At 36.0% G+C, this 17600-nt stretch overlaps 1 protein-coding gene across 9 annotated transcripts; it reads right to left on the bottom strand.

Moving 5' to 3' along the window:
- Window positions 1-5458: 5458 nt before the first annotated feature.
- LOC132294939 (eukaryotic translation initiation factor 5B-like) lies at window positions 5459-17133 on the bottom strand. Of its 9 annotated transcripts, none has more exons than XM_059792979.1 (4): window positions 17032-17133; window positions 16809-16887; window positions 15107-15158; window positions 5459-6290 (listed from the first exon to the last, which is right to left on the bottom strand). In XM_059792979.1, the coding sequence occupies exon 4, from the start codon at window positions 6277-6279 to the stop codon at window positions 5695-5697; it is 585 nt and encodes a 194-aa protein (XP_059648962.1). In that variant the 5' UTR covers window positions 6280-6290; window positions 15107-15158; window positions 16809-16887; window positions 17032-17133; the 3' UTR covers window positions 5459-5694. The 9 variants fall into 9 exon arrangements, with proteins under 9 accessions (XP_059648962.1, XP_059648957.1, XP_059648956.1 ...); XM_059792974.1 differs by lacking the exon at window positions 16809-16887 and adding an exon at window positions 14766-14815 and having other exon boundaries at window positions 17032-17129; XM_059792973.1 differs by lacking the exon at window positions 15107-15158 and adding an exon at window positions 14766-14815 and having other exon boundaries at window positions 17032-17129.
- Between the last annotated feature and the right edge of the window lie 467 nt (window positions 17134-17600).

Here is a 17600-nt window from a genome sequence, read left to right on the forward strand (position 1 = left end):
GGTTTTGAACTTTTGATTAAAACTGGTAATCTATTGAATTTTTTAGTTGTAAGATTCAGCAAGTAAAGCCTGTTGGAAGCACCAGCACGAGTTCCATATAATACCAAGCCATCACAGGAACCTAAGATGTTGAATTTTAAACCCCTGATTTCAGAATTAATATTGTGAATGGGTCTTGGATCATGATTCTCAAATATTACCCAAAAAAAAGTGTCGAAATCACATGAAACAATGAGTTTGTGGTTTTGGGATTGACTTAGATGTTTCTTCACAAAGTCAGGGTCAGTGAACAAAGTGTGCCATGACTTGCAGACACTTGAATCGTAAGATAGACTTGACGGGTAACCATGAGAGTATGTTGAATATCAGATCATAGGGAAGGAATGGTAATGCTGGCGCCGACTCATCTCTTTTATCTCTATTCATAGGTATCTCAACCTTAACAAATACTATACAAATATATCTGTCTATTATTGTATCGGCACTACACAAACCTCGCTGTTAAAATTTTAAGACTATTTCGGGGAAAACAAATAAAGGAATATATGGGTTTTGAACTTCTGATTCTTATAGATTTTGTAGTTTGCAGTTGCACACAGACACAGAGAGAGAGAGGGGGGGAAGTTTAGATTTGAGAACGAAAATAGAGGGAAGGCAAGTTCAGAGTCGAGAGAATAGAGATGGTCCAGATGGAAGCGATTGGATAAATTGAGGATTGGGTTTTGTTTTGTGGATTACACGTGGCTGCTTGTAGGCCTTTAGTTTAGAATAATTATATATATATATACGGTTCCGGTTCTTATCGGTTCCCACAGGCTAGAGCCGAAACCGGAACCGTACACTTACGGTTCCGAAATTAAGAACCGGGACTGAAACCGGAACAGTGAGAACCGGAAAAAACGGTTCCGGTTCCCACAGTTCCGGTTCCAGTTCTACGGTTCCGATTCTTTTGTGCACCCCTAGTTTGGATTGTGAGTTTAAAGAAAGGATTAATGGCTTAATTTGATATATTGTGCTATCCACCATGTTGCTTAGATAATATATACTTAATTAGTCATCCATGCTTGTTGAAACAACCACACACACACACTATTGCTGCAATACATGTTTTCCCCCTCATTAATCATTCATTAAGGGTGTAGAAAAGTTATGCTTAGTTGTGATCTCTAAACCCCAAGTTCTCTCTTTTTTATTTTCCCTCTATTGCATTTAATTGTTTACTTTAGTTTAAATTGCATCTTAGTATAATTCAATCACCAACCAATCTTTTGATCACTCGACCTACTAACCCTAATCTAGATTCCACAACCTAATACGACCCACCAATCCCTTGGGACGATCCCTACTCGCCTTAATTATATTTTTAGTGAAAGGTAGTAGTGGCAAATTATAAATGTAAAACTTGGCCACACTTATCATAGTCCAACATCTCTTTGCACAAATTTGGGTGCACACGCGACGGTCACACCTATATATATATATATAACAAAACAAAGTTAAATGGAGTGCAAGTCAAAACAAAAAGTAATGGAGTACAAAGATCTCCTCATTGAAAGATTATTACAAAGTTAAATTTGTAGTTTGGTTGTCACTAATCATGTTTATGCTTCATAAACATCCTACATAATCTTATTTATACTTGTAAATTTATTCATAATTTTTTTCCCAACTCTTTTTAATGTTTTGATATTTTTTTTTTTTTTTTTTTTTTTTTAACAAATTATCTCAAATCATAAAGAAAAATGGAGTATTACATATAAATTTATAATTGTATTTATATATATAATTATTCAAAACAAAAACAAAACAGTCTTTACCAAACATGTATCATGTTTTTTATTCAGAATTTTTGACAACAAAACTAACTTCTCAAACGTGTTTTGTTTTCAGACTCCTTAAAACCCATGATATTACCAAACGCGTTTTTATATTTTTGATATACAATTATCAAAAACAAAATAGTCGTTACCAAACATGGTTCCGATTTCTACTAAAAAATATACCAATATCAAAACGGTTGTTTTCATATCATACCAAACCATAACATATAGCGTTATCATGATCCAAACGGGCCCTTATATGTAGAGAGATAACCCATTTAACTCATTAATCACATGTGAGTATTGGATTTTTTTAAAATTCTATATATAAAGAGAGACTTATTTAATTCATGTGGCTATTGGATTTTTATATAAAGAGATGACTCATTTAATCATATGTGGCTATTAGAATTCTAAGTAATATATATATAAGTATATGATATAATGTAAAGTATTTAATGAAAACTATTTTGTATTTTTGAAAAATCTAAAAATATTAAGAAATTAGCTACACTTTTAGAATAGTATAGATATAGATATAGATATAGATATTGATATAGATATAGATAGATATAGATATTTGCCAATACTTATTTCCTTTATGAGTTTAAATTTTTAATGTTAATTAAGACATTTGTTTGTTAAAATTATATATGTTAACGAGTACTTCTTGAGTAATGTTCATTAGTTAAGTTTTAATTAATAATTTTACGATCAATTTTGACATTATTATTTATTGTTTAATTGATGTATTTCTTTGGGTGAATTTTATTGTTCTATGTATGATTTGATATTATATTAATAAAATATAGTATTTTTTATATAAAAGTAAAATGTTATGAATAGAGATTCTGAGGACAAAAATGTAATATGTACAATAGTAGGGTTTTAACTTTTGTATTTAACAAACAATAATTTGACGCTTAAAATTAAGATAATATCAATTATCGAACATGTTTTTAGATTAATACATTTAACACTCAAAATAAAAATAATATCAATTATCGAACATGTTTTCAGATTAATACATTTAATACTTAAAATTTCAAAATAAATATATTTTAGTACAGTTTTATTAAAAGCACCATGGTGAGCAAACACTTGTCCAAAATACTTATTTATTTATTTATTTATATACATTTTTTTTAATATTTTTTAAAATACAAAAAAATAAAAAAACAATGTTTCTTCTTTTCTTTAAATGTGCTTGCATTAAGTTTTTTTTTTTTTTTTTTTTTTTTTTTTTTTATTTAAATAATTGATTTTAAGAGGCCAAGAAGCGGCCAACAGTTTCATTAAGGAGTTGATTGCTCTTCTTTGCAAGTTTGCATGTCTGATCTATATTTATATTTATACTACATATACTTTTTATTATTTATATACGTTTTCAATAAAATAAAATAAAATAAAATAAAAAAACTACATTCTAAACTAAATTATGGTTATTAATAAATTTATTTCTAAAAGTTATTTTTCATAGACAACCCAAAGGATACCTAAGCTTGATAAAATTAAGATTTCCATATGAATTTTTTCACAATTGAATAATATTTCTCCAATGAGTTAATAATACCTTCTAAAATAAAGTTATTAACAATTTTATTTCTAAGCCTTTCTTTTTTGTTTTTGTTTGAGCGTAAAATTTTATTTTGTTTTTTTTTTTTTTGTTTTCTTGTATTTGGTTGTCGTAAAATATTTAGGAAGAAAAAAAATATCAAAATTTAACAAAAATTATTTATTCATTAATTTTCGACAAACTATTTCATACACTACATCCAATGGACTCAACCTAAACTTTTGCCAAATATCAAAAATTAAAAATAAAATAAAATATTTTACCTAAAAAGAATATATATATATTTTTTAAAAAATATTTTACGTCAAAACAAGAAGCTAGGTTTGCCAAAAAGTTCCCATATCAAACTTTCCGTTTCCTTTTTCCTGGACACCGACGTTGCCAAAATATGTTGCAGAATTAAAATGGGTTCCGTGTACATAAGGCATTCCATTTTTGTAATGGGAATTCCAGAATCGTATGTGATGTGAGTCCAATGCAGACTGAGCTTTGCACATAAGGTTATGTCTGGTTGCGCCGAATTAGTATCGAATTGTATTTCATTGTTCCACCCTAAGTCACATAAAGCGGAACAGGAACGAAAATAAATTCGAGAGTAGGAATATGAGAACGATAAAATTAAGTCATAACTCAAAAGCGGAATTAGAATTTGATTATATTTCATTGTTCCACCGCCATTTCTTTTATAATAATTTTCTTTTCTTTAACTTCTCCTAGAGTTTCTTTTACTCTATTCATAATAGAACCCGCAATTTTTGGACATTTTATTTATATTTTCTTTCCTCCCACATTGTGTTTCTTTTACTATTTTTTTAAATTATTTTATTTACTTCCTGTTTCTTAATTACATGCTTTCCATTACTTGTTTTGTATCATTACTTGTTTTGTATCGAGTTAAAACAAAACGTGTACCAAAAAGAGCCTACGACTTTCCACTCATGTGTTGAAGTTCTTTCGTTGCGTTTGTCCGGAGTTATTTTACAATCTTCACATCGTTAAATAACACATTGAGCATGAGATTTAATTAACCGCTTCAATTTCGGCTTTTAACATCAATAATAGCTTAATTAAACATAGTTATTTTACAATCTTTACATCGTTAAATAACACATTGAGCATGAGATTCAATTAACTGCTTCAATTTCAGCTTTTAACATCAATAATAGCTTAATTAAACATAAACATTTATCATACCGCCCATTCTATTAAAATAAATAAAAAGAAAAATACAACTCACTCAGAACAAGCAATTACAATACTCAGAGATCAGTGTATAATGCTCGATGTTTTTATTGGAGGTCTAGGCCTCTATTTATAAGCAACAAGGTGGTGGAATTATGGTAGGACTCGCCTGGCTTGTCCTCCAATCCATTCCATATATGATATTCTTTACAATTATAATCCTTTCTTTTTTACAATTCTTTCCATGCACAACTTTCCTGGCACAAAACTTGCTTTCTTTGCTAAATCATTTGTCTAGCAAGACTGATCTACCTTTAATTGAGAGGGCTGAATGTGGGCTGATCCAAACGATTTGATAAATGGGCTTGGAGTTCAACCTTGGCGCCCCGGGCTGTTGACGTCTGGGCTTAGTAAATGGGCCGAATGGCCTGAGTCAGCGGTCTATATGGAAGCAAGACTTTGCCTGAGCTTGTTCCGGATTGGGTTCTCCCAATTTGGGCTTGATACCGATCGGCCCTTGTTGTATCTAATATAACTTTGTAGTGTGAAATAACAAATAGAGCATGAGATTCAATTAACCGCTTCAATTTCAGCTTTTAACATCAATAATAGTTTAATTAAACATAAACATTTATCATACCGCCCAAATAAACCAAATCGGTGCTTCGAAATTGAAATAAAATAAAATTTAATTTAAAATTTCAACTAAAATTCTTCTAATTTCAAATCCAAAGTGCCAATTCATTGTTTCCAAACATAAGGCTAATAAGTGTCTTGTAATTAAACCTTCCTCTAATTTTAAATCCAAAGTGTTCCCAAACATAAGCTATTAGGTGTCTTAGTACTTAAACCTGTTACTTTTGCAAGACTTCCTTCCATATATAATCGAAACATCACTCATTAATTAAAACACGACCAACATTGTTTGATTCCAAATTAAAACATTCCAAATTAAAACAACAATGTTTGTAGAAGTTAGGTGAATTTACTCAATCCATCCATGGAAAAAACAGGGAGATAACATATACGAAATCTAAAGAAAATCAAGAAAGGGAAGGATTTGCTACGGTCCAAACATGTAGAAACAGTCTCAACGATTGAAAAATCAGTTCAAATCTAGTCCTTTGACCGCTCTGCAGAGCTTTCTGGCTCAACCCCTTCATTAGGCTCTGGCTCTGGCTCTGGCTCAACCCCTTCTTTAGGCTTCCTTTTTGCTTGAACAACTTCTTTGCTCATTACATTGACAATCATCCCGTTCATATGAATTCTGAGTTCGTCATACTTTTTAGGGGTGATATTCACTGTGATCTGAACGCCGGTCAATTCTTCCAAGTCTTTCACGGTATCCACCTGTTCTTTCGTTGTAACATCTATCCCAGATTTTATACCGTTAGCCAACCTCCTTAACTCTTCCAGCAATTCAACATACCTGGTCCGCGGATCAGCTTTACTATCCATCATTTCTGTGTATCCCGCTTTCATTTCTACCAATTTTCCAGCTAAATTTTTCGTCTCTTCATTTATTTCTTGTCGCCTTTGCTTTCTATTTTCTGATTCAATTTTTACCTCTTTAATTTTATTTTGACATTCTTCCATCCTCTTTCTTCTTTCTTCAACATCATTACGAATTTCTTCGAGCTGTTTTTTCTCTTGTTTCAGCTGTGCAACTCTTGGGATCAATTCATCGAGAAGAAGAGACATTCTGATAAGACCTATCAACACAAATTTGGATGTCCAAATTAAACAAGAATACAAGATATAAAAGCTTGAAAGATTAGCAACCAAGTTTTGATGGAACTAAACAAATATGAATAAATGCTACCTACCATCCAAGCTTGAAAGATTAGAACTACTTTAGACAGATCTTATGTTTTTAAAGTTCTCTAAAATGTTTTCATCAAAAAACTTTGTTTTCCATTACATTGTTTTAATAATTAAACCATGCAAATCAGAATCAAAGAAAACTAGATGGGAGCAAGAGTATGAAGAATATATGTCCCGTTACCTACTATCTAAGGGAAGAAATTTAGAATGGGCGATGAACAAATTTTGCAAAATCCAACGAATATCTTTTTCTTTATTTTAGGAAACAAGAATATATGCTTCCTTGTTAATTTTCAGTAGCCCACTTTTCAGTAACTCAAATGATGCAAAGGAATTGCACAAGCTAAAATTTAGCATGTATTGGTTATATCAGTAATGATTTTTTTTTTTTTTTTTTTTTTTTTTTTTTTTTTTTTTGTAACAGTGGAAGATTGTCTAAGTTGTCTATTATTTGCACTTCAAGAACCATGCTTGCTTTTTTTTTTTTTTTGTGTAACAGTGGAAGATTGTCTAAGTTGTCTATTATTTGCACTTCAAGAACCATGCTTGTTCAGATTGAGTTATGTGCTTCTATTATGCATGTGTCCATTGTATTGTACTTATTTAGCTTTTTGAATTGTATCATGCTTGTTCCCTCATTCTTACTCATCCCCTTTCTCTGTTTCTACCCCTTCCCTTAGGCTTGTAGTCTTGTTGCTTGCTTCCAACTGATAAGTGCAACTCGCACTGAGATGTTGAGAAGATGTGAAGCAGGATGGCTGTGTCAACCGAGCACAACTCCTAATTTTTCTTCTGGCATTAGAGAAAAATATAAAGAGACTAAATGTGACATAGCTAGGAAGGATTCAAAGTAGATTTGAGAGGTGAAAAAGGATACTAGCTATTTAAGAGTAGTAATCTGTTCGTAGAGAATGGAAAAACGCAAGACAGTTCAAAATTTTATGATAGTTTTCTAATACAATTTTATGAGAACAGAATGAAAAAGGATCAAATTTCAAATAACTTTAAGTTCTTTGATTTTTTTGTTTTTATAAAGTTCTTTAGAATTGTTTTGACAGAACTGAATCAAACAGGGTGTTTGCTCTTTTTTTTTTCCCTCTCACAATACACATCATTTTTATAATACTTTTAAGTTGCTTTTGAATTGAAGGATTTGAAATGAAATCTAAGTTCTTTGATTTTTTTGTTTTTATAAAGTTCTTTAGAATTGTTTTGACAGAACTGAATCAAACAAGGTGTTCGCTCTTTTTTTTTCCCCCTCACAATACACATCATTTTTATAATACTTTTAAGTTGCTTTTGAATTGAAGGATTTGAAATGAACGGGTTTATGTTAGAAGAAGTGACATAGGTTTATCTTTTAAGAATGATTTAACGGTCTTGTATGTATATATTTCAAATAACACAAGGTGGAAGGAGATTCTTTTTTTTTTTTTTTTTTTTTTTTTTTTTTTTTTTTTTTTTTTTTCCTGATAAGTAAGATTTCATTAAAAAAAAATGCTCAAAAGGGGAGTGCTCCCAGAAACAACAAAAGACACCCTAGGCACCACTATAATTTCAAGCTATCCACAAACCCCAAAAGATGATATACAATTAGACCCATGAACCCAACAAAAATAAAGTCAATAAATTGTATTTGACAGACCAAACAAGAGATTCCTCTCCTTCAAAAGACCTCAAATTCCTCTCGAGCCACAAACCCCACAATAAACAAAGGGGGGTGGCCCTCCACGCATCCCTGGCTTGGCTCTCCGAGCCTCCAACATGTCAACTGTAGAAGCGGGTGACACACAACTCATACCAAAGATAACCAAGAACATAGACCACACATCCCTTGCCACTTGGCAATGGAGGAGGAGGTGGTTCACTGATTTCCCCGACTCCTTACGCATGCAACACTAGTTGATAACAATTTGACGCCGCATTCGAAGGTTGTCGTTGGTAAGAATGCTTCCGAGAGCAACTAACCAAATGAAAAAGGCCACCTTCAAGGGGTCTTTCGTGCTCCAAATGGCCCTCCAAGGGAATGAAGAGCCAGCGGACTCTGCCAAACTTTGGTAGAAAGCCTTAACCTCAAAGGTCCCTTTACGACTACCCAACCACACCATCTCATCCATACCCTTACCCCCCACCTTCTGATTATACAAAAACACGAATTGGGAGGCGGTGAAGGCATAGGTAATGGGAGCTCTTAGTGCTTTCCATTCAGACGGGCACTTTGAGAAAAGCCTTAATGCCTCTTTCATCACCCTTGCCCCCAAGAAGGGTAGAGTAGTGGAAGCAAAGGACTTTAGGCCTACTGGCCTTGTTAGGTAGGGCTGTTTATAAAATTTTCTCAAAGGTTCTAGCCATCCCTGTGAAGAAAGTATTAGGGGTGCACAAAGAACCGATGGAACCGTTACGATCCGGAACCGGTGCTTCAGTTCCAATTCCTAACGGTTCCAATTCTAATTTCTAGGAACCGTCGGTTCCGGTTCCAGAGCCAGACTCTGGAACCAGAACTACTAGGAACAGGAACCGTAGAATAATAATATATATTATGTTTTTAATTATATAATTACTAATATATATGCTTATTGATGCCTACAAAAAGAGATAAATATAATAAATGTATGTTGTCAGAAAGACGCCAAAGTGGACCCATCCAGCCCTGGACCTTTGTCTCCATTGCAGCTCCTCAAAGCCTCCAAGACCTCCTCTTCCCCAAAGGTCCTCTCAAGCCAATCCATAAGTCTGTGATCCCCGTAAACTCAAGCCCATCAAGCAATGAGCACCAATGAGCGGTCTCCACAACATCCCCAAATTTAGATTTGCACTCCTCCCTCCTACGCGCCTCCACATCACTTAACGCCACCCCCCTCTTTTCTATCCAACTCAGAAATTTCAGAAAGGATTCTATTCTTGCGTCATTCTAGTTTGCCAAACACATCCTTATTCCATGCCTTGATGTCCCCCTTTAACAATCTGATTTTTAAAGCGAGTTGGAAATTTAGGCTGCCCTCTACTCATTGCTAGACCACCATGTGCAAACTCTCTCTTTAAGATCCTCAACTCGGAGCCACATTTTCTCAAACCGAAAAGGAGCTCTCCCTCTACTCACCCCTCCACAGTCCAACAAGATAGGAATGTGATCCGAGACCGCTCAGGCCAAAGTCACTTGGGATCTAAGATAAATCAGGGAACTTCTCTTCCAAAACTCCAGACACCAAAAATCTATCCAAGCAGGGGAGTCCCAACCACAGGACCAACTAAACAGCCCTCCTTCCAATCAAAGATCAATAAGATGATAAGAATCAGAGACATCCGAGAACTCGATCATAGCCGGAGTCCATCTCCCTCTAGTAGAACTCAATCATAATTCAAGGGGGTCCCAACCAGAGGCCCTAGGCCCTAGGCCCTCTAATGACATTAAAATCCCCTCCCACACATCACGAAATTGCCCATTGATTCCTAGCAATCACCAACTCCTCCCATAACCCCCTCCTCTCCACATTCCAAACTGGCCCACACACCCCAAAAAAAAAAAAAAAACCACCAAGAGCAATCTTTCTCCAATGAGAACGAGATGGAAGACCGCCCTTTCCACATTTCAATCTTTGACACCCATCTTTTATCCCAACGAACCACAATAACTCCCAAAGTCCCAACCGCATCGATCACTTCCCAATCAACAAATCTATTACCCCACAGGCTCTTCAAGACTTCAACACTATATCAGTAGAGTTAGCCAATTTGGATTCTTGCAAACACACAACACATGCCCCCCATTTATGTAACAAAGCTTTCACCACCTTCCTCTTGTTCAGGTCATTCAAACCCCGAACATTCCACGACACAATTTTTAGCTTTATTGGCACACAATCTCTTCTTCCGCCGCTGCCTCCCTCCCCCCTTTATAATTCACATAAGAAATCAGATTTCAAAGCTCCCTCTCCCTCTTCCAACAAGGACTCTTCTTATGCTTGATGTAGCCCACTTATTGTCAATCACTTGAAACATCTCATGGACCGCCTGTCTTCCCCTACATACGACATCCCCAATAAATTTCCAGCCACTTCTATACACTCCATAAACCAATTTCCATTCTTCCCATCCAGCTGAATGGCTTGCTACAAATTCCTAATCGTTGCCAATGGAGTATCAATCCCAACGTTACCACTGTCCTCCCACACCCAAGCTGGGAGGTCCAGAACAGAAGCACAATCATATGTTTCTGTTAAGACAGGAGTCGGCCAGCAAAATCTCCTTTTCCCCTTCAGAAGACCTGCACAGCCTACTGTCTTGCAAAGTTTCGCCTTCTTCCCATCCCTTTGCCGTTTCTGATTGCTCGGAGAGTCCAACACGGTGAAGTTTCTAGTTGGCTCGCAGGGCCTCCATCATACCTTTATCAATCAGCAATTGAATCCCTCACCCCACAACACAAAATAAAGCTTCCATCTTCGCTAGTTAAAATCTTCAACCACAGATCCTTAACAGAATCAGCACAGGAATCATAGCATGTAAGGGCCCTGAAATTCCCAGAATAATAAGAAAACTCCCCACTTTCGTCCTCTGATCCTCCAACAGATCTTTCTTAGAGACCAATGACTAACAATGGTGCTCCGATATACGACACCCATCCACCTCCCCATCCACACTCCTCAACGCCCCACAAGGAGTAGGAGTAGAAAGAGATGAAGTATGTGAGATCGGACCATAAGACATACCAGGGCCAAGGTCAGGGCTCGTGGGTTTCACCCATTTTTCTTTTTTAAGCTCAGACCACCTTCAGCTTTTAGGGCGAGAGCAATCACCTAAGGTCGGTGCCATTTCTGAGCATCAACAAGACCAGGCTTGTCTGATGAAGCTTTCAACCCTTTCGACGACCTGGTCTTCACTATGACAGAAACTGAATGAAGTGGGCTGCCCAATTGTGCCACAAATGACTGAGAACCAGGCTCCCTATCAGACTAAATTGGCCCAAAAGAGTTGTAAAGGGCTGGCCAAACATAGGAATCACCCAAACTGCGAGGAACAAGACCACTACACTGCCAACCAGGCTTAGGCCGAGCCTTGGGCTTCCAATCGAAGTCTGGGGCTGTTAAAGTGGGAGCCCAACCCTTTGCCAATCTGGCCCAACCCAAAATCATGGCTCCCTTGGTGCCTATCAAATGTGGGTTGAAAGTGGATCTGGCCACTTGAGACTGCCCGAGAGCCCAACACCTTCCTAGGCCTAAATACCTTACCCGCATCAAAAGAGGAACTGTTCATCTTAGGCACAGCCCAAGGAAGAAAGGATGCCTTGTCACGTGAGTGACAACTAACTGGTGGAGCACATGTTAGTTGTTTGAAATTCAAACCCTTATCACCTTGGCCAGCTGTAGCCCCACCATCCGGATAAGGCCTGCTATGGCCTCCACGTGTCCCCTTTCCCTTCCCCAATCTACCACTCGCTCCTGGTGCATACAAGTCACTTCTTCTTCCTTTCAACACCGGCGCCCTCAATAACACCCAATCAGATTTCCATCTTTGAAATTCCTCCCCTTTCAATCCCTTTGCTGTCTCACCACCCCAATCATGTCGCCCTTCTCGCAACACTCGCTCTGCTTCAACATGTGATGGAAGATGAAACAAAAACAATGAATCAGGTAAGGGCAACACTTCCACTCCACGGGAGATTTGCCAAGAACGAGAGGCCCATTCTACAATTTGGGACTTGTCACCAACCTCTATTAAACTTTCCCACCAAGCATGAACAAGATCAACACACCTCTCCCAACAGAAGCACCATCCACATTGATTGAGGGTCCTCTAACAGGTTTTGCTACCCTTACAGTACGGCTTGGTACCAATGAGAACCTAGAATGCATGGATGACGGTGCCATTTTGTGTTGGAAATTTTTTTCGACACCACACTATGAACACTCCTAAACACATAACACACACCCAATAGATGTGTCCAAACATACCGATAATGGACTAAGAACACCAACTATAATGCTTCCTTAAGCTTTATGATTACCCTTGCCATGATAAACAGCCTGGTAAGTCTCTAGAGGAAGACACAAATCCAGCGCATGAACCTACTTTCACTACTCGCCGCACCATGACTAACACAATAGTACAAACCAAAGAAGCCTAGTACTGAAGTGATCCCTATTTCTAATATAGCCAATACATCTGAAAATATCACTTGGCAGAGAAAGACAAGAAGCCCAAGAGTATGACTGGGAACAGTAAGGTAAAAACCATCTCCATACAGTAGTATGACTGAGAACACTAGGGTCAAGACCATATCCATACAGTAGTATGACTAAGAACAATAGGGTAAAGACAATCTCCATATGATAGGGTAAAGACAATTAGCATCTAATCTGATATATCATGTGGGAACATAAGAGGGCTAAAGAACCTCCTAAAATAAATTGAAATCAAAAGAAACTTGTTATTCTATGTTTGGTCGAAATAGAAGTTAGTTGAGGAAATTTAAGGAAGTACTTAAAATTGTTTTGCCTTCTGGAATTGTAAAACACAGCATTCCTTCAGAGTTTAAAATGTCTAGGCTTGATGGGACCCAAATGCCTAGCACTTGGAAGTAAGATCTTGTGCGCAAGCTAGCCTCTATGAGATTCAGATTGTGGTCAATTGGTGCTTCATAAGATCTTGTGCGCAAGCTAATCTTGTCCTATGGAACAAGATTGCAGGATGCTAATGTTGGGTTTGTTTGGGGTTCAGCGGGCTCTGCCCAGATCTTCTAGAGACTTGATTGGGGCTTGGAGATGTTGTACAATGGGGGCCGAAGTTCGTGATCTCTGGAGGGTTACACCTTTTTGTGTCTGGTTGTGCTTATGGCTAGAAAGAAATAGGAGATACTTCGAAGGAAAGGAGAATCCAATTGGGACGTTAAAGTTTTCTATTATTAATACTCATTTTTGTTGGGTTCTACGGAGATATTGTAATTCCTTGGAGGAGCTTATAGATTTTTTGGAATCTTTGAGGGATTGGAGGCCCTATTTGGACTTGTGTAGCTTTTGAGGGATGTGTTCCCCTTTTGAACGCTTTTTATACAATCTTTACTTATCAAAAAAAATAAAGTAATATATGTTATTGCTTCCTTTATAGATGGGTTCAATGTTCAGGAATCAGGGGAACAGGAAAGTGCTTTGGTATTAGCTTAGATTATCTGCAAAATGCAGCAACGGCTGATTATAAGAGATTTTAATGTGGTAAAGAACAGGGGGTATTCCATCAACTTTTAAGCTGCAAAAATTTTAACGTCTTGTTGATATACAAGTTGAAGATTTAAAAGGTTTCGGGTTTACATTTGTAGGTGCAAGAAATTCCATTGACTAGTTACAGCCAAACAGAACTGGGGTTTACATTTGTAGGTGCAAGAAATTCCGTTGACTAGTTGCAGCCAAACAAAACTCCAAAGACGATCAATATAATTCCCTACCTTCTCAGCAATGGGGAGATTTTTTTCTTCTCTGACAAATTTTTCAGCTGCTTCCTATGCTTATCATTTCTTTTATACATGGAGGAGGACCGTTACTAATCGCTCTATATAGGACCGTTACGAGGCCTTAAGTTAAAGTAAATTTAAGAAATGTGCTCGACAAAAGTATTTTTCTTATGAATTCCTTCCAATAAAATTCCTCTAACGAAGGCCTTATAAATGAAGGAATTTTGATATGACTGCGAGAGCTGTGTAGATAGATTTTTCAAATTCATCTGCAGTTACTTAGAGATACAAACCAATCTTATTACCTATTCCATGGTAAAAGGGTTTTATTTTTGGGACGAATGCATTACTTAATATTTGATACCCCTGCAAATTTTCATGTTCCTCCAGTGCTTTCTCTTTTCTATTCCTGCACTTATTTTATTTTATTTTTCACTTCTTTTTTTTCATTTAAAAACAAACTTGCATATTCTTCAATATTTGGCTATTGCCATTGCCATTTGCTTTTTGATAGGCAATCTTTATGCCTAGAAGAATTTTGTTTTTGATGATTGGTGTACGGCTCTTTGCCATTGCCCCTTCATATTCAATTGGCAATCAATTTTTGTCTTTCATGATTGGAGATTGGCTCTTCGCCTTTGCCACTCGATCTTCGATCAGCAATCTCTAGATTCACTACGCAAAAGCCTAGTACTGAAGTGATCCCTACTGCTAATATAGCCATTACATCTGAAAATATCACTTGGCAGAGAGTGACAGGAAGACCAAGAGTAAGACTAGGAATAGTAGGGTAAAGACCATCTCCATCGATAGTCCATCTAATCCTAAACAATTAATATAGCATGTTGGAACAAAAGCTCAAGTTCAATCAATTTTTTTCCCACTGAAACCTCCAAACTAAACACACACACACAGAAATTACCTGTTTTGACATGTATCTTGAGAACTAATTGCTATCGAAATCGCCTAGACCTGTCCAAAACAATTACAAAATGCAAAAACTCCATTTAATTGAACCTTCAAGTTCTAAAATTTTAACAATTACAGTCTAATAGAAGAGGGATATAGCTATGCTTAAAAATAAGAATCAACTCAAAATAATCAGCTCGATATAGGATATGTCCAAATGCTGAGCCTCAATATATATAAACACACACACACAGACATATATGAATGTATGATCAAACTTTTTCCAATCAATTTTTTCAATCAACATTGAAACCTCCAAAAAACACTGTGGAATTACGTGCTTTTGACGTGTACCTGGAGAACTAATTGCTTCAAAGCTCACGCAATAAATCCAAATAGCCTAAATCTGTTGACAACAATTGTAAAATGCAAAAAATTGATTTAATTGAACTTTTATGTTCTAAAATTTCACGAATTAAGGTGATATAGCAGATCAATATATGATCACTATCTGTTTATATAGAGAAAGAAAGTATGATGAGTTCTGAATCTTCTAATTATGTGTGTCCAGAGAGAAAAACTTATTGTGATTGAGAACAGCCATTGAATACTTCAAATCCAAGCAAATTAGATAAAAATGCCTCCCAAACTTTTGAGAATATAAATTTCAAAGGAATGCGGGAAAGTATGATCATCGATTGATCACTCTAGAGAACGTGAAAGCATGTGCTCCCAAAATGAGTTTACCAATGCCACGTTGCCAAAACGCTGGTTGATTTTTTTTTCATTTATTTAAGGATAAATTAGTATGACTTACCCTACTTATCAAAAAAAAAATATTAGTCTGACCTACCCTATGGTTTCCTTTTATTACACTCGTATTAAACTTTTCAAAGTATCATGGTCAACCTCCCCGAGGTTTGTTTGACTTAACCCTCACCTCCCCTACTTTTAAAGTCAAGTCAAACTGAAAATATAGATGTCCAAACTACCCTCATCTACATACATTTACAAATTAACCTTATCAATGAAATGAAATCACCAATTATGCCATTATTAAATGGACCAAAGTACCCCTAGCTGCAACACTTTAAAAAAGTGCTTTCTCTCTCCTTATCACTCTTTTTCTCTCTACGAACTCTCCCCTCCCTCAACACAGTCTCTCTGCCATACAAAGAGCTTCGTTAGTATCTCCCTTGTATTCTCTCTCTCAAAGTATCCAACTAAATCTCTCTCACAGAAGATGTTTAGGGACATTTTTTAATGATATGAATGTGATGATTGTAATGACCATTTTGTAATGATAGTAGTGTCACAGTTGTATTTCTGCATTTCAGTTCAATTCAATAACAATATTGTAATGGGAGATCATATGTGATCTTTAATGACAAAAGTGACCCATATTACATAGAAGTAAAGTGATATCTTTCATTACAGAATAAACTAATATAATTGTTTAGAATAGTGACATATTTAAGTCACCCACATTATGGCAGTAAAGTGACCCACATTACATAGAAGTAAAGTGATATCTTTCACTATAGAATAACCTAATATAATTGTTTAGAATTTATGGCAGTAAAGTGACCCACATTACATAGAAGTAAAGTGATATCTTTCATTATAGAATAACCTAATATAATTGTTTAGAATAGGGACGTACTTAAGTCACCCACATTAAAAAAAAAAATACACAATGGGCATTCAAGTTAAGACCTGTCACTACTACAATTCACCCACATTACAGAAATATATCCACTATACAAATGTTAGATTCCAAGTTAGCTGTGCAAAAAAAGCAGTCAACTGTCCAAGTTCAAAAATACTAGTATGTGCAAAACCCCAAAATACTTCCACTACCTGTTAGGGTCATACGGTCTTCTTTTTTCTCCTCCTACTTAAAAGTCAACAAATATACAAACTATCATGCTTATTAAAGGCGTATCATCACCACCATATCTCTAATGAAAAAACAAATGTTGCCACACAATTATAGATACATTAATAAAATCTATATTTATGTGTATAAATGTGTAGATAGAAAGAGGGATCATACTTCAGATTCGAACACGAACAGAAGGTGTGAAAGGAACGAGATGAGAGCAGAGTGATGAAGAGTACGGGTATTAGGGATACTGTTAAAAGAAACCATGAAACAAAACACACACATAATCATAGAATCAAACATAATATATGTGTATATCGAGTGGAAGAGAAGAGATGGAAAGAAACCCTAGGAACCAGCGTGAAAAGAGAGAGAGAGAGTGAACATGCCTTACCTCGTTCTTCACTCAACCTTCAACCTAAACCCTCGCGGTCACATTCTCGCTTCTGCATTTTCTGGTTCGACTTTATTAGAATGCGAGAGAAAAGGTATGAATTATGTGGCGTTGGGTGCAGGGTTGCAACTGGGCAACCCAGCCCAATCCGAATTTTTTTGGATTGGGCTTATTAAATCATAATTCGGTCCGAAAATCAGGCTGGGCTCTTCTAAAACCGATTAAATTCGGGTTGGGTTCGGGCGAATTCGCCCGAACCCAACCCGAAATTAAAAAATCCTCCAAATCTTAACCGTGGAATGATTTGATCCAACAGTTGATATCACACGCCCAAATAGCAACCATATGAACCTCATATTTCTTTCTCTATATAGATTCTCTCTTTAGAAGTTCCTCTGTCCACTGGGTTGAGTTGGGTGCAGAGGCGGAGTCAGGAATTTGTTTCAGGGAACGCCATATTAAAGATGATAAATTATATTTTTTTTCAAGCAAATAGTGATGTTAGACAATAAGTCAAAAAATAGAACTGTAATAATGGTGGAATAATAACATTTAATAATTTAAAAAAT

This window comes from Cornus florida, unplaced genomic scaffold (genome assembly GCF_030987335.1).
Source record: "Cornus florida cultivar Cherokee Brave unplaced genomic scaffold, ASM3098733v1 CherokeeBrave_3.0.0_Hap2_Chr02, whole genome shotgun sequence".
NCBI classification, from domain to species: Eukaryota; Viridiplantae; Streptophyta; class Magnoliopsida; order Cornales; family Cornaceae; genus Cornus; species Cornus florida.

What these genes read in the sequence shown, in the direction of transcription:
- LOC132294939 (XM_059792981.1), bottom strand. Translation starts at nt 6,279, where the DNA reads ATGTCTCTTCTTCTCGATGAATTGATCCCAAGAGTTGCACAGCTGAAA.